The sequence below is a fragment of the Zootoca vivipara genome, chromosome 15, assembly GCF_963506605.1.
Source record: "Zootoca vivipara chromosome 15, rZooViv1.1, whole genome shotgun sequence".
NCBI classification, from domain to species: Eukaryota; Metazoa; Chordata; class Lepidosauria; order Squamata; family Lacertidae; genus Zootoca; species Zootoca vivipara.
Window position 1 is genome coordinate 43131924 of NC_083290.1, and position 19091 is coordinate 43151014.

Below are 19091 nucleotides of genomic sequence, written 5' to 3' on the forward strand. Positions count from 1 at the left end.
CTTTCACGCTGTCAAGCAGAAGGCACAAGCTCCATTGCTCCATATTGTGCCTGATGACAGCTATGGAGTCAGAACTGTGCCTGCAGCTCCCCAATATTACCTGTCAGTGCAACTAGGTGTGGCAGACACAGGCGGTTGGCAAGGATGATAAGCTTCATGTAATCAAGGTCTGATGTGGAAGAAAACTGCCCCGTGTACAGGTACTCCAGCACTGCCCTCATGCAACTCTTGCTGGTGTAAGGTAACACCACCTGTAAGAGCAAGGACATGCACACAAGAGGGGTTAAATTTACAACACACTGAGATTTGTGCTCATTTTACTTCGTCAATAATATACAGCAGGGAATTAGGAAGTCGCATATTTTTCACACACATCAGCACACCTAGTAAGGTACTAGCTCCCTCTCTGCATCTGGTTTACAATGTTTACATTCTGGTGAAAAAGATACATGGGCACCACCGTTCCCAGGTTACAAAATTTATGTATTCTTGTAAATGGGTGTGAATTTGCCATATGAAAATGCAATAGGCAAATCAGGGTCCTAAAAGTCCCTTTGTATGTTGTTCCAAGGTTGACATAAAATAGTTGGTCTTGCACAGATTGGGTCTTTTATCTGCCGTTTGCAAGGGTTTCAGAAGGGAAAGGGCCTTTTCAAAGTGCTGACCACAGTGCTAGCCAATGGCATTTTCTTTCTGAAGTTGGAAAATTCAAGCAGTATTTCTCCTCCTCACTCATTAAAATGGGACATAATCTGCATAGCTTCCATTTATTTCCATGGAGCTTGTATAAAATGACTTCTTAGTGGGTCCTGGCTGTCTCCCACTCTGCCACCTTTACTGGCACCTAAAATCTATTGCTTGAGATGGCCACCTCATCATAGGGTTGGCTTTCAATACAATGCCCCTCTGCCTATTTGAAGCTTGCTCAAATTGTGGGAGAAAAGGTAGGAGGCCCTCAGAAAAAACTCTAAGTCTTGACTCCTTTTAGCCAAACTGTGTCCCCAAAGCCTTCTTAAAACCACAAAAGGTCAGGGAGCTGGATAGCCTATAATCTGAGTACTGCCCCCAGTCTGTCCCTTATTACTGTATAAAACATATAGGATCTTCCCCTCCAAACCACACATAATGGCACTTGCCCTAAAACCCTTCCCTACCATCTCCCCCTTTCTTCCCTTCAGCCTGGATGCTGTGAGTTCTGTGTAAAAAGCAAGAAGCAGGCACTCTACTCCCTCCCAAACCCCAGGGATCTTAGCTCAGCAGCTGAAAGAAATGAAAACATTTACTCATCAAAAGATCTGCTCAGGTACAGTGTGGACCAAAACTAAAGTTGCACGCAGTAGGAAATGGGATCCAAGTATTAGTTAGAGCTATGTCTAAGTTGGAAAACTAGAGAGATGATCATTCAGTCTGGAGCTTTTCATGCTCACGGTGGCCTTACCTCTTGAGTTGAGCTCTCCACAAATGGACCCCCAAACATAGCAGCCATCCAGTCACAACTGGAGATTAGCAAGGGCTTGTGGGCACTGATAGCACCATCATCCAGCATAAAGGTGACATCTGCAAACAAGTAAAGAAGCATAAGCAAATGTTTTTATGTTTGTGGACTGGGCTTTATCACCACAGAGTAACAGGGGGTTGTAGCCAACTGGAGTTCTACTCAGAGTAGGCCCAACCTAAGCTAGTCATGGCCATTAACTTCAGTGGATCTACTCTGAATAGGAGTAGCACTGTATAGAACTCAGAGAAAACTAATGAGATGCTAAGAGCTAGAATTTCCACAAGAACATAACCCCCCCCAATAATACTAAAGGAATAAAGTCACCTACAGCAATTTCCCCCATCTACAAAGTAATTGTGCAGATCAGCTTTGAGTTGTGAGTTCTGGATTTCTATACCTATTTGATCTTTTTCTAGGAGCCTGACAAGCCAAAATAGGGATGGGAGCCAATGTTGAAAAACAATCAACCTCAGCAAGCATGGGAGTTGTAGTCCAACACCATCTGGAGGACCCCACCCATAGGAGCATTGCATCATGTGATCAATTATGCAGGGTGGGGCTTACCAGGGCTCCCCAGTTGGCACTCCTGGCCCCAACCAGGGTTACTGATTTGAGTTACTGATGAATGAAACAGTGGATGTATGATTTTTGTGGTTCATGCTGTGGCCACAGACATGATATGTGATCTGATGGTGAATTTAGGGTGACCCAATCAAAAAATCCTGAGGATCCATATGCTTTTACCTCCCCCCTCCCAGGCAGCCTCCTTTATTGCAAGCATCCCTTATCTGGCTTTCCCATCTACCGACTGACCGGTTGTGTCCCTTATCTGGCCTGCCGATCAGCTTGGCTATCAGCTGCTGAGAGCTGGCAGAGGCATCCCTCTGCTCCTGACTGCAGCGGCAGCTGAGGGATCCCACTGCCGGAGCCATGGCATTCGTTCCATATAGAATCATAGAGTTGGAAGAGACCACAAGGGCCATCCAGTCCAACCCCCTGCCAAGCAGGAAACACCATCAAAGCATTCCTGACAGATGGCTGTCAAGCCTCCGCTTAAAGACTTCCAAAGAAGGAGACTCCACCACACTCCTTGGCAGCAAGTTCCACTGTTGAACAGCTCTTACTGTCAGGAAGTTCTTCCTAATGTTTAGGTGGAATTTTCTTTCTTGTAGTTTGAATCCATTGCACACGCACAGAGATTTCTTCTTACCCTTGAGGAGGAAAAAACTGTGTGTTGGAGCAAAAAATACGGTACAAGGCAGAACACTAAAAAAAAAACCAACTTGGACACCCAGAAACATCTGAAGTAGTGCAATCAAAAATTCTACTAACTCATTCTTCCTAGTGAAGGTGGCTCCTAAAGGGCTTCCAATGCAACACTTAAACCAGGGTGAGAACAATGTCCTGTCCCACCCTGTTACTTTAGCCCATCACCAAAATTCATTTGAGCCCCCTGCATCCTGGAACTCAAATGACATTGGTCCCAATCGCCATGTCCTACATGGCTACCCAGTGCTCTAGAGCGTACCGGAAAAAGTCCCCTTGGCCAGACACTCCTTAACCCGGTTGGTTCTCCTGACGTGGAAGGCTTTGGTGATCTCCTGATTCATGAATGCCTCATTGTTCAGGATGTTGGCCACCATCATCCTGAGGTCAAAGACTTCTAGCAGCTCAGCAATGTGGGCAATATGCATCAGGTCCCTCTCATTCTCGTCCAGCTCTCCTGTGTACAGATATTTGAGCACAGCCCTGAAGGGCCCCAGTTGGATGGAAGGGTCCATCTTCACCACCACCATAAGTCGGGGCTTGTACGTCATGGGGTCATCTGCCATCTCCTCCTGGATGCTGACAAAGGCACGGCTCCAAGAGGAGAGGATCCGCCCCCGTTTCAGCCCTCGTTCCCCATAGTTCTTGCCCCGCAATATCCCATCGCTGGTGGAGGCTCTAAGGCACGGTTTTTGCTGGCCGGAGCCAGCTTCCTCAGCACTCTCACAGATATCAAAACTAGCAGCTCTCAGAAGGAATTCCCGGCCATGGTGATGCCTCTCTTCCTGATGGAGGGTCCGCTCAGCAACACCAGCCCCGGTGCCGCTTCCTGCCATCCTCTGCTGGCTCTCCTCACTCAGGTCCATCAAGAACAAGTCATAGAACTTAGAGGAGGAGGTGGAGAGGTAGATCTTATGCGCGTAGATTTTGATTCTCTCTTGCAACACCAGGATGACATCCGCACACAAGGGGTCCTCCAGCAGGTTGGCTGGACGCTCCTCGTTGTTGGAAGGAGGGTCAGGAACAAGGATGATGGGTGGGGGTGGCTTGGGGGGCAGGAAAGGGGCCTGGAGCAATGGCCTCTGGACATTACGCAGGTGAGACTTCCAGAACTGGAGATGCCGGCGGGAGATGAGGGCAGCTCGGATGGCATTGTCGAAGACATCCTTAATGCCAAATTGGGCCACGACGCTGGTCTCATAATAAGGAATCCCCAGCTCTTTGGCCACCTCTCGCCCCTTCTCTGGAGGGAGAATTTCATTTGGTTTGATCGGTCTGGAGAGAGAGGGGGGGAACCAGGAAGAGGAAAACTAGTTATCCAAGGCCAAAATGACAGAGGTAAATCAGCGTAAGGTAGAAAAGTGGCAATTCACAAGGAGAAAACTATCAGGTGTGGATCCCCATTATCTGGCTGTACCTGCCTTTGCCTCTACTGCCTTTCCTCTCTTATTTTTGCAGTTTTCTACTCTCCATACCAGGCATCCCCAAACTGCAGCCCTCCAGATGTTTTGGCCTACAACTCCCACGATCCCTAGCTAAGAGGACCAGTGGTCAGGGATGATGGGAACTGTAGTCCAAAACATCTGGAGGGCCAAAGTTTGGGGATGCCTGCTCCATACTCTCAGAATGTGTCCCACGGCCCTAGCCAAGGGAGCTTTCTCTCCTAGCCAAGGGAGCTAAATTGGAAGCATGGGAAGTATTATTTAAAAACAACAACACAGGTGTGGGGCCATCCAGGGAACAGTCTGCACTAGTTGCCCAATTGTCCCTGCCCACAATGTAGACGGAGCAGGAAGCTGCAGAAGCTGAAGATTTGTAGACTAGAAGGTTCGATACACACTAGATCCCTGCACATATTGCCTTTCTCCTTCAACCAGGGACTACTATTCAATATGCTTGTGCTGCTTAACTACAGCGTTCACTGGTGTCCATTGGGACTGTTAGGGCAGAAGACAGGGAGCCAATGACAGGTGGAACCAATTCTAGTTTTCCCCACCCTCCTCCTCCCTGCTGGGCTCTACAAGCGCAACAACAAGACTGAGGAGGAAGAACCTTTCTGACAACGATGCCACAAGTCAAATCTAAACCTAGCACCCCCACCTTTGTCTTCTGGGTTACTGAGCCAGGGAGCAGGTAACAGTGCAGCACTGGAGGACAGACCTGACATTGTGCCATAGGCAAGTGCATGAGTCTTCATGCTCTAGCTCTAGCCTGGGAATGCCACAAACTTCCTGTCCTGTCATCTATGAAACATGGTACCTGTGATGCCCAACCACAGTTTAGCTTCCCCAGCCCACCAAAGCCGCCCTTGGGTTATTTTCTACCTGGCTAAAGGTCGCCTAGCTCGATTTACTGCTTCCAGGTCAGCATAGCGAAGGTCAAGCTGGCAGCCTACAAGGATGACAGGAGCTCGGGGGCAGAAGTGCTTGATCTCTGGGTACCACATGGTCTTCACATGGTGTAAGGAGTTGGGGTTAGCAATGGAGAAGCATAATACTACAACGTCAGATCTGTGGACAGAGAGGAGGCAAGAGTTAGTTATCACTTTGGTCTCTGCAAGCCCTCTCTACATTAGTCAGCACCTCTTGGTGCAAGCATGCACTCTGCAGGATGACACCCAGTCCCTCCAAGTGTAATGCACACCCCAACTTTCCCCAAAGTTTTGGTGCAAATCCAGTGCTGTCCTTGCAAGTGTTTCTCTCTCTCTCTCTCTCTCTCTCTGTGTGTGTGTGTGTGTGTTTGTAATGGGTCTATGTGTACTCTGTGCTCATTGTTACCACAACCACCATAGTGGTACATTGCCCACCCCCAATGGAGAATTCGATGTGTTCTCATAAGAGTGTATGGCAAGCATTAATTTAAGTATCAGCAAATTAAGGGAGGAATGTGGGGAGAACATTGGGGCAAGGGCTAAAGCTGCTTCCTGTTGCAACAGCCCCCCCCCCCGTGTTTATGGCAAGGGGTTGTCTCAGATAAAAGGGCATTTACTCTGTCCCAGATAACTTGGTTGGAGTCACTGAAAAAGTGTGCCTGGTCCTATTTGCATAGCCCCCACCACTTCATCTGCATATGTCTACTTGGGTTCCATTTCTTGGTTAAATGCTCCATGATAGTAAAACCCTAAGAGTGGGCTTTTATGTATATTTTAGGCTTGGTAACCACCCCTCTTGCCCTTGTTCCATCTGAGATGCCTGCTACTATATTAACACACAGTGTCTATTTTGAGGGAGGGCTGGTATATTGCTAGGACATTCCACACCCCACCAGTGGAGTACAATATGAAATCGCCTGCTATATCAATCTATCCTCATATTAAGATCTTCCTCCAACACCCTGTTCCAGGTCCCCTAACTGCCTGGAATATAGGGTATGGTTTCTTGGCACCAAAGCCACGGGAAATCTTTTCCTTGGGAGGGTCAGCCTGCTCTATCATTTCTAACTTGCAACACTTTGCAAAGGCCACTTGACATTTGCTCTGAAGGCCTTTGTGTGATTATAATTCTTCTTATCTCTAAGTAGAGTTGAGACCTTGGGCTGAGCTCTCCACTCCTTAGCACTGGTGTTCCTGTTGATGGATTATGTTTGTGTTTCACTTGTTTAGATTATTGTTTTAATTTTGTTTAATGGATTTCAAGCATCTTGTTGCTCACTTTACATATCCATCAGGTCAGAGGTCAGGCCTGGCTTCCCCTTTTGTTTCCCTTGCACATTACACATCCCATCTCAACCCTGAAGTATTTCTGTCAGTGATTGCCAGGTCTTTAAAGCATAAGTGAGGAGTGGGAGCAGGTTTTGTCTCATCACAACAAACACAAAGCTTTTCTCACAGCAATGAATGACAACCACATGGGAAAAGGTACAAAGGGTCCAATGAAGGACACCCCTCGAGGAGGGGTAAACTGGATCCTTTGCAGGACACAACCATCCTGCAAGATAGACCAGACTGAGACATGTTTGTTTCCACTTGACCACCCAGTGAGCTTCTAAGCCAAGACTGAATGTTTGTTCCATGTTCACCATTAGCACTGCACCAGATCAATACTGACCTTCCATAAGCAAAGCGCCTGTCCTTGTGATGGTCTCCAAAGGTATCCCAAAGCCTCAAGGACACGCTAACATCATCTACCACATCTCGAGAGCGCTCCAATACCTGAGAGAAGGCAAAAAGATGACATACTTCAAATGAATAGAAAGGACTAGGAGGGCTGCAATGTCCAGTAGCTTTTCAGTCTGATAATCAGTGATGCAGGATTTCAGGAAAAGGCTGAATATTTTTTCTCAACATTTCACACCCACACCCAAAATCTTTTCAATTATTTAATTTGATTGGGAGCACAGCGGGTGGCGCTGTGGGTTAAACCACTGAGCCTAGGGCTTGCCGATCAGAAGTTACCTGGGAGTAAGCTTACTAAAAGCAATGAGACTTACTTCTAAATAGGCTTGCACTCTCACAGTATGGACACAACTATTCGATCACAGGCATTTAAACAATTACATTGTTTAAATTTCAGATGGAAAAATGAAGGCTTACTAACTTTAGCATGTCAAAAAAGAGCTATACATTTCTGTTTATTATATATATACACATGCTCTGTAGGGTCAGAATTTTTTTTGGGGGGGGGGAGACCTCAACTTTGAAGCTGCCCAATTTGATTAGCACTGTATCCATTACTTGAGTCAATTCATTTTATGATTATTATTATGATTATGATTATTATTATTTTCAAAATGGAAATTTTCCTCACAGAAAAACAGAGCAGGAGAAAATGTTTTGCCCAGAATTACTGTTGATCACTGGAGGGAATCTGATTCTCCTCAAACCCAGGATTAACCAGATAAAAGTGAGGAGGTGGGAAAGGGTCGTGGCTCAATGGTTGAACTTTGCTTTGCATTGCTTTGCATGCAGAAAGTTCAAGGTTCCATTCCTGGCATCTCTAGGGAGGGTTAGGAGAAACCCCGGAGAGCCACTGCCAGTCAGTGTAGACAATACTGAGCTAGATGGATTGTTGGTCTGGCTCAGTATAAAGCAGTTTTTTGTGTCACCTATAAGCCCAGGTATTGATTTTCCACCAGTGAGACTTCCAGGTGATTTATCCATTGACAAAGATACCACTCACCTCCTGGCAAACACGATACTGGTCAATGGCCCAGACTGTGGGCACATGGGTAGCAAGAAGCTGGTACTGAGTCAGTGTGGCATTACAAGCACGGGCACAAATGAGCCTGGTCTTGCCCACTGCGTTGTCCCCAACCACAACACACTTGATAGTTTCTACGTTTGGCCTTTCATAATCCATGTCAGAATCCATTAATTGGGACCTGTAGCAAGAAACACAGAAAAAAACAGAAGAAAGGGCATTAGGTCACTTCCGGACAAACAGTTTATTTATTTGATTTGTTTGCAGAGTCTAGGATGAGACGGTACAACTTTGCAAATGTGATATTACATCAAGCAATAGTTTTCCCACACTTTCCAGTGCATTTTCCTCTCACTTTCCTTATTGCATTATATCTAACTCTGAAGAAAGCAGATTGATTATGGCAGAGAACCCCCCCAAAATAGCAAGGAATTACCCCCAGACTCTGAAATCCTTACATGGTTTGGGTTCTTTCTCAGGCCAAATGTCCTGTTTTCTGCTCCCCACAGGAATGCCATGTTCCTGACTGTTCCCACACTCCAACAAAGACTACCCAGCAGTAGCAACCTTACCAACTCACTGTTTCACAATGGTTTGCAGGGCTGTGCTTTGTTCTGCGCTCCCTTGCTCCATACCAATTCATAAACAGAATAATTCCACACTGAGAAAACATTGCAGCAAGAGCAGATTCCACAAAAGGCTATAAAGTCCAAAACAAGCAGCACCCCAGGGAGGGAGGGAGCCTTCTGGATCAGGCCATCTAGTCAATCCTGTTCTGACAGTGGCCCACCAATATGCCTGTGCGAAACAGTCAAACAGGATCTGAGCACAAGAGCCCTCTCCCCTTCTGGACTTCCTAGCAACAACTGGCATTCGGAAACAGTACTGCCTCTGACTGCGGAGGCATCGTGGATAGGAGACATCGACAGCCTTATCCTCCAATCTTGCCATGGGCAAAATTTACTAAAGCAGAAATTGGAGTTCAGAGCAAAATAAATTTTTTAGATTTGTTTATGTCGTCCAATCAACCAACACAAAACAAAAGTTTATGAATATGAAATAGCACAAGGAAACAAGGAAATAAATTAACTCAGAGTCAAACAAGTACATATATTAAAATTTGATGTCTGAGACACAACACCTACTGGATATTTTATTTTTAATGCACATGGGATGTAGGTAATCGAGTGTGCAGCCCTGAATTCTTCTGGTTTCTGATGGCAGGAGGGTGAGCAGAGACAATTGGACCACCTGGCCATTCTGGCAATTCACTTTGGCCTGGTAGAGACTGACTGGTACAAAACAAGCAACCCTGGTCTTCTCTGCCAAGCTCACCTCACCCAAATCCAATTCAGCAGGATTCCCACATTGTCCGAATCTGTGTCCTTCCAGACATCAGCTGAACAGAATGGCCTGCTCCAAAAATGTGCCCAGAATAATCGCCTCTAGCAGGGAGTTTTGCCCCAAGCACCAGCTCCCCAACCTGGTTGTCCCTCACAAACAAGAAGGGATCTCCCCCACCCCACCCCATGACAAGCCTCCCAAGATGCAGAAGACTTGGACAGCTGCCTTCCTCCAGACTGACGCAAACCACACTGAACCCATGGAGCAACAAACAAGAGCCTTCATGAGAGGCATGGAGTCCAGGCAGCTCTCTCCGCCTCTCCATCCAAAGCAGGGTCCCTTTAAAATGTAATCTCTCTGAAGCATGCATCCTTAGCCTCAGATAAGACCACATGCCCTGCCAATTTGATTCTAGCTGCCTCTGCCTTCTCTGATTCCTCCACCCACCCACCCACCCGTCCCTCCCTTTCCAGCAATGGCTAAGGAAACTCTCTCTCTCTCTCTCTCTCTCTCTCTCTCTCTCTCTCTCTCTCACACACACACACACACACACACACACAGTATGTGCATGCACTTGCATAATAGAAGCAGCCTTTGGGGCATAGCAGGGCAACTGCAGAGCAGCCAAGCACCTGCCTGTCTGCCCAAGCTGCAACAACTGGCATTTCCAGTAGAGTCAAAAAGCAGAACAAAGCAGCAAGACTCGGGCTCCCATCTGGACTTTTTCATTCCTTGTTTTCTATGATAGGGAAGTTCACAGCAAGACTATCCCAACTGGGGATAATCATAGAACAGCAGAATGACCCAACACAGGTTGTTGTAAGCAGGGACACCACCTTGGGAAAGGTTGGGTCTTTAGTAGTATCCTTTAGGAACATAGAAAGCTACCTTATACCAAGTTGAGCAGTATTGTCAACACTGACTAACAGAGGTTTAGAGGTTTCCCCCATTCCTACCTCGAGATGCCAAAAACTGAACGTATCTCATTCTGCATGCCAAGCAGTTACTCAAGCTTTGAACTACAGTGGTACCTCGGGTTAAGAACTTAATTTGTTCTGGAGGTCCGTTCTTAACCTGAAACTGTTCTTAACCTGAGGTACCACTTTAGCTAATGGGGCCTCCCTCTGCCGCCCCGCTGCGATTTCTGTTCTCATCCTGAGGCGAAGTTCTTAACCCGAGGTACTATTTCTGGGTTAGCAGAGTCTGTAACCTGAAGCGCCTGTAACCCGAGGTCCCACTGTACAGACCTTTGAGGGCAGGTATGGACACACAGACCCTGAAAACTCATAACCAAACAGCCAGTTTGTAGTCACTAGAAACATGAATCCTCAGCAGAGTATTTTGCCAGACATGAAGTCCAGATGTGCAATGAAGCCGTGTGTTACTCAAAACAGTATTACGACACCATAGCTCAGGATGGGGTATTTAAAACACTGACATGAGGAGGAGGTGCTCTCCTCAAATGCAGTAAGTTTCTTGGTGTGTTTTCAATATTATGTTGGTACAGAAGTGAAAACGAAGGGGGGGCACAAAGAGCCAGTACAGTGTAGTGTTTAGAGTGTTAGGCTAAAGGACCAGGTTCAAACCTGATTCAGCTATGAAATTCACTGGGTGACCTTGGGCCAGTCAAAGTATCATAACCTAACCTACCTAGCAGGGGTGTTGTGAGGATAGAATGGAGAAGGTGGAGCACCTTGAGCTCTTTGATGGAAAGGTGAGGTGTAAATGCAAAGAAAGAAAGAAAGAAAACCCCAATAAACAGCCATGACAACAAAAATCCACATTAAAGAGGTGCAGCTTCATCTATCCTAAAAGTACAAAGAGGATTTTTCAGTGTACTTTCCTCCCATTTACAACGCAAAAAGTTCTTAAGGAAAGGCTAAGCAGTACCAGCACTGGTCATCCTTCAACCTCCATTGCATCAGTGGGACTTTGGAGGTGAAGTGCATAGCAGGTTTCTGCAGAGAAAGGCTGAGCACCACCACTCAGCAATCCCAGCCTGCATAAATCAGAGTGGCTGTTCGTTTTACTGGGGTGCTGCCAACTCCCCTTGGCTGAGAATCAGATCCTGCATGCAGAAGCCTGTGAGTCTTCTACCTAAGGTGCCTGGCAGTTAAAAGCCTTTGGAAAGGCTTGGATTGTACAGCCCAGTTTCATCAATTCCAAGCCATACTGCAACAAGCTCCACCCCAACAACCTGATCAGTGGAAATATGTTTTAAAATCATGGCATTACCTTTTGGGGATATTTCTTAATCTCGGGGTTGTGGGTTCAAGTCCCACTTTGGGCAAAAAGATTCGTGTATTGCAGGGGGTTGGACGAGATGACCCTCATGGTCCCTTCCAACATTACTATTCCATGATTCTGACATTTCTGGTCACATAATTATAACATCGTTTCCTTTCCACATGGGGAGAGGTGGTGGAGCCATCTGTAGCGGATCCCACTGCTCTGGCTACCAATTGTGTTGTATCCCACCTTCGTATATGCTATAAACAGGGCTGCTCTGGCCCTCTCAGGTGGCAGGGTGGGAAAGGAGAAGTGGGTGGGAGGCTGAGGGTGGGGAGAGGTCAGTGCAAGTCCGAGCCTCCAGGACACGAAGCCCAACTGTGGCCCTCTGGGAGGCCATGTGACGGCCAGGTTGTGTGTGTCATCTTTGACCAGGAACGTGTCTCCGGTTTGGGCTCAGGCAATGGCATTTTTAAGCATTTTTATTTCTTTACTTGCTTTAGGGGGGCTTAACTAACTGACCAATTGCATCACAAAAAGCTCAATTCTGCCCCCCAAACATAAATTCTGCCCCCCAAGGACCCTTAACAAACATGATTCCCATTATTCTTTTTTGTGATAAAGAGAGGAAACATGCTTTATAAATGTATGGTTTGTATGCAGTCCTAATGCCTGGCACATAGCTGAGGGTCTTTGATGCACATGGATTGAACAAAGTTGCTGTTATCTGCTGCCATCTCATGTAGATGAGCTAATATGGGGAGCTGGAGAGGTAACTGTGGCCTGACATATTTGATTAACTTCCTTAATGCAAGGTTTTCTTCCTGCCTTATCCTGCCTTCAAGAACTCCAGGATCAGACCTTCCACTCATTTAACAACAGAAGTGCTTCCTTGCCCAGGTATTCTTATTGCTCTCTGCTCCACGACGGGGTGAGCTCCCGTTGCTCGGTCCCTGCTCCTGCCAACCTAGCAGTTCGAAAGCAGGCAGTGCAAAGTAGATAAACAGGGACTGCTCTGGTGAGAAGGTAAACAGCGTTTCCATGCACTGCTCTGGTTCACCAGAAGTGGCTTAGTCATGCTGGCCACATGACTCGGAAGCTGTCTGTGGACAAACGCCGGTTCCTTTGGCCTATAGAGCGAGATGAGCACACAACCCCAGAGTCGTCCGTGACTGGACCTAACGGTCAGGGGTACCTTTACCATGGATATTACAAGCTACAGCCAACAGAGGCCCTTGCCACACATAGAACTGCATCCTGCACAACACCACTAATAGCAATAAATGGGCTATCTGGGGGAGTGTAACATCTTCTCATGAAGAGGGAAATAAGGTATATTCACAGCAGAAGCGCAGCCTCCATAAAAGATGAGAGAGAACACATGCACTGTGTGTTGTAGATGGAGAAAGACGTGTACATTTATTGTGCGGCAAAGTGATCTTCTTACTATTATTATAAAAGATAATTACCAAATGGTTAAAGGGGCAAGGGGAAAAAAATACAGTTAAAAAGATGCCATTAATTTCTCAGCCAGTGGGTGCTGAATGATAGAGGGAAGAGGTCCATGCACCACCCAGAAATAGCTCTAAAATATCTGAGTCTCAGGTACCTGTTGATGCTAACAAGAACAACAAATCAGCACTTGTGATAAAAATGTGGACACACAAGACATGCCTGGCAAAAAAACACATGCGCTGCCGTTGTGGACACACTGTGAGTCTTTCATTTTTAAAGCTCCTGATATGCAACCCTGCCAGGGTAGGAGGAGGTTGGACAACAAGGGCAGTTTGTCTTCATGCAACAATGGAGTGAAAGCTGACTGAAGTTTAAAAGTAGGGATGGGCATTCTGTGGCTCTCCAGATGTTGCTGGACTGCAGCTCCCATCACGCCTTACCATTGGCCATGCTGTCTGAGGCTCATAGGAGTTTGCATTCCATAAGAGGTGGACAGCCACCTTATTCTTATTTTATCCTCATCCTTATTTTAAGGCTGCAGCCAGACACACTTCCCTGAGACAAGGTCTCATTGAATATAGTGGGGTTTATTTTGGAGCAAACTTGCATAGCATTGTGTTGTGATTCTCAGCCCCAGAGGCACTGAGAACCTTCAGCTCTTCAACTACACCTTTATTCTCAGTGAACTGGAGAATCCAGCCTTCCATGGGGAAAAGAGCAAGAGAGATAGGAAATTGTGCTGTGCAACTGTATCAACTAAAAATAGTGTAGTGGTTGCTGTGTTGGACTAGGGTAGGACCAGTTTCAAAACCTTATGCAGCTAACATACCTACTAGGTGACCCTGGGCTGCACTACTCTATATTTGTGGGGTTCTATTATATTCTATAACATTATTTTTATTTATTGTTTGTAAGCCACTTTGAGATTCATTTGAAGAATAGCAGCATAGAAATACAATAAATCTGATCAGAACAATCATACGTACTGCCTTGAACTCCTTGTAGGAAAGGAGGAGAAAATAATAAATAGGTATTATAAAGATGTTACTGATAGCCTTCAGAAATATGCAGTCTGCTGAAACAAAGAGCAAATTTTAGAACAGGGACAGAATTGGGCCAGTTCCTGTTTGGTGTGCGAATAGTGGCTGCCTCTCTTTGGAGAGCTTGTGATCACAACCAAGAGGCAGAATAGATTTTCATGGACGCCCAAATCTCCTTGCAGGCTTTCGCCTCATAGCTTATTTCTTAGCACAAAACAGGATGTGTTGAACCTCAAACCCATTTCACCCAAGTAAGAGTTAGCAGCAAGCTGTCCCTCTGTGACAGTCAGCTCATTGGGTGTGTTAACAGTTAAAAGAACTCACTCCTAGTGGGAGCGGATTTCAAAATGAGTGTGCAAGACACGTGGGGAGGTGGAATAAAGGCAAACTGAAGGCAGGTGCCATGTGAAACTCCTGCAGCAACAGCAACAGCAGCAGCAGCTGTGGAGGCGGTCAGCAAACTAGCACCCATGTGACATTCAGGAGGGGACAATCCTGGCCCAGACAAATCCTATCACTGTTGTTTTGGGCCTCTCCTCTCTCCCCACTCTCCTTCCTTGCTGTTATGATTCCACTTCCCTCCCCTGAAAAGAAACCCTCTCTCCTAGGATCCCAACACCAGTAGGAGATAATCAAACAAGTCGTTCTTCCTCTCCATTTCAGCCCCGTGTCTATTTCTGTAGCTCTTTTGTCTGAGTGCACAAAATCCATTACAGGTAGTTGCTTTTGTTCTCTAGGACCTGCACTTAGGCTCTGTAATCACCACCACACCCAGATGCTCTCCTCCCTCCCAGCACATCTCCTGCCACACACGCTCTCTGCCCTTATCTCCTTTGCCAACTCCCTCTTATCTCCTTTATCTCAACACCCTCTTATTTCAATGGCAGTCTTTCGACTACTGCTGGTCATTCCTGCTCATTTGATTCCTCCGCTATATGCCCCTCTCACCCCGTACTCTTGGTGACATGTCCTCAGTTCCTTGCCATCAAATCTGCCCCGCTATCTCTCAGAGAGAGTAGAAATGTGTTCCTTGCAAGCTGCCCCAGTCTTCGGTTGCCAAGGAAACTAGAGAATCTCTCAGGGAGCCTAACCTGTTTCCTAGCAACCGACAGGCTAAATGTGCCCCCACCCCACTCAATCTCATTTCACAAAACACAAAATGGGGGACAGGGAGAAATAGCGCAACAAAAATAATTAGTAAAAATATCCCCTGGTTATGGAGCATTTCCGGGGGGGGGTTGTAGAGGAAGAAGGGTGGGCGGACTTGAATATCCCCACAGAGACCGGGAAGGGAGGCATGGTCAAAGAACTCTGCAGATTAAGATCAGTGCCTACTTTGCAAAATTATGCGAATGAAGATTGAAGAGGTAAAGCTTAATAGGAGCGATGCTTTCGCAAACGAAGCGGAGTGGGGCGCCAATACGTGTTTATTTATGTCTACCCATATGCGCGCGTGCACACACACACACACACACACACACTCTACGTTACTCTCTAAGCACACTGCACATTTCTTCCACATTACAAGCACATCAAAGCACAGGAGGCTGCAGAAGCATCTGGCTTGTTTGAAGGAAGAGAGAAACCCGATACGTACACAGCTCCCCACACACTGCGAAAGGTTTATGCAATGAAAGATATCCTGGCCAAGCCTGCCCTTGGAGCAGAACACAGCTCTCTCCACCCTGCCCGGTTCTGCTTTGTTTTCCTTTTTTGCAAATCCCACCCCACTCCCGCCAGAGCAGTGCAACCCACTCCATTTGTTTGTTTCCCTTTTTGGCAGTGCAGCAACTACCCACAGAGACCCAAGGAAAGCACACAGCGTTGAAGAGAAGCCGCTCTCCAGGCGTGCCTGTGGGTTTGAAACCATTCCCGCAAGAACAGCGCCAGAAGTACGCGATGCTCTTTGGAGAGGCTCGTGCAATATGTGCGCGCCTAGAATCTCTCTCACACGCACACCTGAGTTTAGCAAGATTGGAGGAAACGCTGCTCCCGTTTCGCATTCACCGATCCCACGACCCCACCTAAAACTGGCACTATTTACCCTAATTGCAAAGCGGACCCTCGACCCTGGCCTGAATCTCTACTCCGGTGCCTGCAATAATTGAAGGGAGGCCGAATGAGTCCCGCGGTGGTCGCTTTACTTACGCCAACACATACGAAGGGGCAATTTGCAGCGGAAAGAACCGAACTCTTCCCCGGAGACATGATGATGGCGGTCACGAGCGCCTTGCTCGGATCCTGCTCTGCCGTGCCGACTGCTGGGCTGGATGCTTAATTTCTCCGGCTCAGATGCTCTGACCTAACAGTCCGTGGCGGCCCCAGAGCGGATGCGCCCCTTTGCGCTGCCTCTGCAGCCGCTGCCTCTTCCTCAGCAGCATCTTCCTCGCCCAAGGCCGGCTGCACCGAGCGGCATGGAAACCCTCGCGAAGCTCCGCTCCCCTGGCGTTTGTGTCGCTACCCCCGGCGGGCCGGGCGCCCCTTCCTCGGCCAGCGATGCTCCTCCCTCCCTCGCAGCTGCGGTGCAACTGAGCGTCGGGCAGCAGGGCGCGAACTGCAGTCCTGCGCGAAGACTCGCCCACCGCCTATTTTCATTCACAAAAAAAGTAGAACCCCCTCCCAGGAGCGCCGCGGCAAGCTCCGCCCCGCAGCCCCGCCGCCGCTCATTGGCCGAGAGCGAGCAAAACGGGGCCAGGCGGTGCGCCGGCCGGGCCTTCCTGGGAGGGGGCTCTTTCCACGGGCTTCGGGGGTCGGAAGGAGGAAGAATGCAGCTCAAGTAGCCGCTGTTACCACATACTTCCCCTCTTCGCTTTCTGCCCTGCTGCAACGTCCCTAACCCTGTACACCCCCCCCCGCACCTTTCCCCTTTATACCATCTTGGGCCATTCATCCCTTTCTCATCGCTCTCTGCCCCAATTTATGTGGAAGACATCAGAGGCTCCTTAGGAGCGAGCAGGACAAAAACAATAATAAGAAAAGCTTTGTGTACCACAGTTACCTAACATCAAGCTTTGTTAAATTCCAGGGGGGGGGGGCAGAATTATACAATAGCAAAAGCCCTTCCATAAGTTTAGGAATTTATGTAGGGATGGAGCGTCCCAAGGGGGCTGCTGGGACTTAGAAAAGCCTAGTTCTGCTATTTACATGGAGTTAAAAACATATAGTCTAGATTACGTTAGTTGCCCCCAAATGGCCTAGGCAAGGTCACAGATAGATCAAGATGAATATGGCAAAAACAAAAACAGCCCCCAAATAGAGATAGCGCAATGGTGAAAAGGCACAGGAGGGCAACCAGACCTGAGATGAAATCAAGCATATTTGGTAGGTATATGCAGCTTTCTATTTTCTTCCAGCTCCTTATATAATTGTTACCCTTGCGTTATACAACATTCAGATACATAAACAAGCCAGTTTTCTTTATATCCATTTATTGTTTCTTCATCATTCTTAACCTGCCCATCCCCTCATCTATCCACCTCCTTTGCCTGTTTACTGTCACCGATACTGAGTATCTATGAAAGGGGGAAAGGTTTTTATGCCTTAGCTTGACAGTGACCAGTAAAAATGCTTCTCTCAAGCCTTCCCAATGCACTCTTCACTTTTTCTAACAGATATTTCTGGTATCTAGTTTGTACCTATCCATTCTTCATATTTTCCCAGCCAGTTTGACTCCATACTAAAGGTTCTATCATAATGCTCACCACAGAGCACTCAAAAAACTTATTGAGCTCAGTGGAGAATGAACACTCCACATCCAAGGATTCTGCCTTCAGCTCTACAGAGACACCAGCTCCCCTCCCATACTATGGCCATTGCAAATAAGGGTGTGTACTTTCAAACAACTGCAAGTCACATAGTAAGTGGATCAGGGCCAGTATTGTCATCTGAAGCTAATTGTTTGCCAAGTTATGCAGATCTGAGATACAATTTCTTTTCAAGCAAGCTGCAGAAGTGACTTTTCTCTCTTTCTGCCCCTTCTTATGTCTCTTCTGGGCACTGACAAAACAAGACCACTAAGTTTCTGCTTGCAGTAGCCTTGGGCTCTAGGGATGTCAGACGGAGGTACAACTGGCACATATTCCTTCCTTCCCAATGCAACAGAACCACACAAGATTCAAAAGCATAATATATGTCTGGTTGGTTCCTTTACACAAACTGAGTGCATGGTTGTATTTTGAAAGGCTGGCCTTCTTTTACCAGGGCCTGGCCCAGACAGCTTTATCTCACCCCCATGGCCTTATACCAGGTCAGATTTCATCAACCCTGACAGTTAACAGCTCTTCAGTGTCTCTTGCAGAGCTCTCTCTCAACCCATCACCGGCTCCCTTTTCACCTGGAGATAGCTTGGGAATCTGGGGCTGAACCTGGGGCCCTCTGAGCGCATGGGAGGTGCGCTGCCACTCAGCTACTACGGTCTCTCCCCACAAGTCCACAGAGTGTATGTGGGCTAAGGAGCGCCCTCACTATACTGCTTCACCTCTAGCAAAGGTCTGGGCCAATCTACTCTGCCCCCCTTCACCCAGCCCGCCCTTCACGTCCTGGCCTCAAGCACACAGCCCAGCTGAACGGGTTCTCTACACACACACACCCCACCCGAAAAAGCTGTGCTGTGCTGGAATCCCACTCCAGCCCGCCCCACTCGACTACTTCCATCCTAGCGTTGCTTTGCTGCCCTTCCCGCCCCTCCTCCCCGCAGGATGAGGACAGAGAGACGAAAATCTCAAGTCATCACTGGAGCCTGACCAATGGGAGGCGGATCAGCGACCCAGCTCCGTCGCAGCCAAGACCAGCTGCTGCGATCCAGCATATTGAGATCATGTGATCCCTCATTGTCCTCACTCAAGGCTTGTTTCCCTCCCCCCCTCCATGCATAACCAAAATAAACTTGTCCCTGCTCTCTTCCTGTTAGGATCAGCGGAGCCACGGCCCTTCAGAGCCGCTCCAAGGGCCGGCGCTGATGCAAAGGCGCGTCAATTCGCGTCATCGCTCCAGCAGCATCCATCTCCCTCCCTCCGCACCTTTGCAGTCCGGTCACACAAGCACCTCTCCGCTTCGGGAGGCCTCGGCCTTGGCCTCGGCCTCCGCCACGCGCTCCCCTTCCCTTCCCCTCCACTCCCCGCC

At 47.7% G+C, this 19091-nt stretch overlaps 1 protein-coding gene across 4 annotated transcripts in view; it reads right to left on the reverse strand.

Moving 5' to 3' along the window:
- Positions 1-19091, reverse strand: part of RHOBTB2 (Rho related BTB domain containing 2) — a 34127-nt gene that overhangs the window by 3561 nt on the left and 11475 nt on the right. For 3 of the 4 annotated variants that reach the window (XM_035139518.2, XM_060268356.1, XM_060268357.1), the window contains 6 exons: positions 7882-8083; positions 6811-6914; positions 5089-5274; positions 3027-4039; positions 1439-1557; positions 101-251 (listed from right to left, as the gene is read on the reverse strand). In XM_035139518.2, the coding sequence (XP_034995409.2) occupies positions 101-251; positions 1439-1557; positions 3027-4039; positions 5089-5274; positions 6811-6914; positions 7882-8083 (1775 nt within the window). Of the gene's footprint in view, positions 1-100; positions 252-1438; positions 1558-3026; positions 4040-5088; positions 5275-6810; positions 6915-7881; positions 8084-16118; positions 19057-19091 lie in introns of those variants that run through there. The other variant, XM_035139519.2, reaches the window with a different exon arrangement.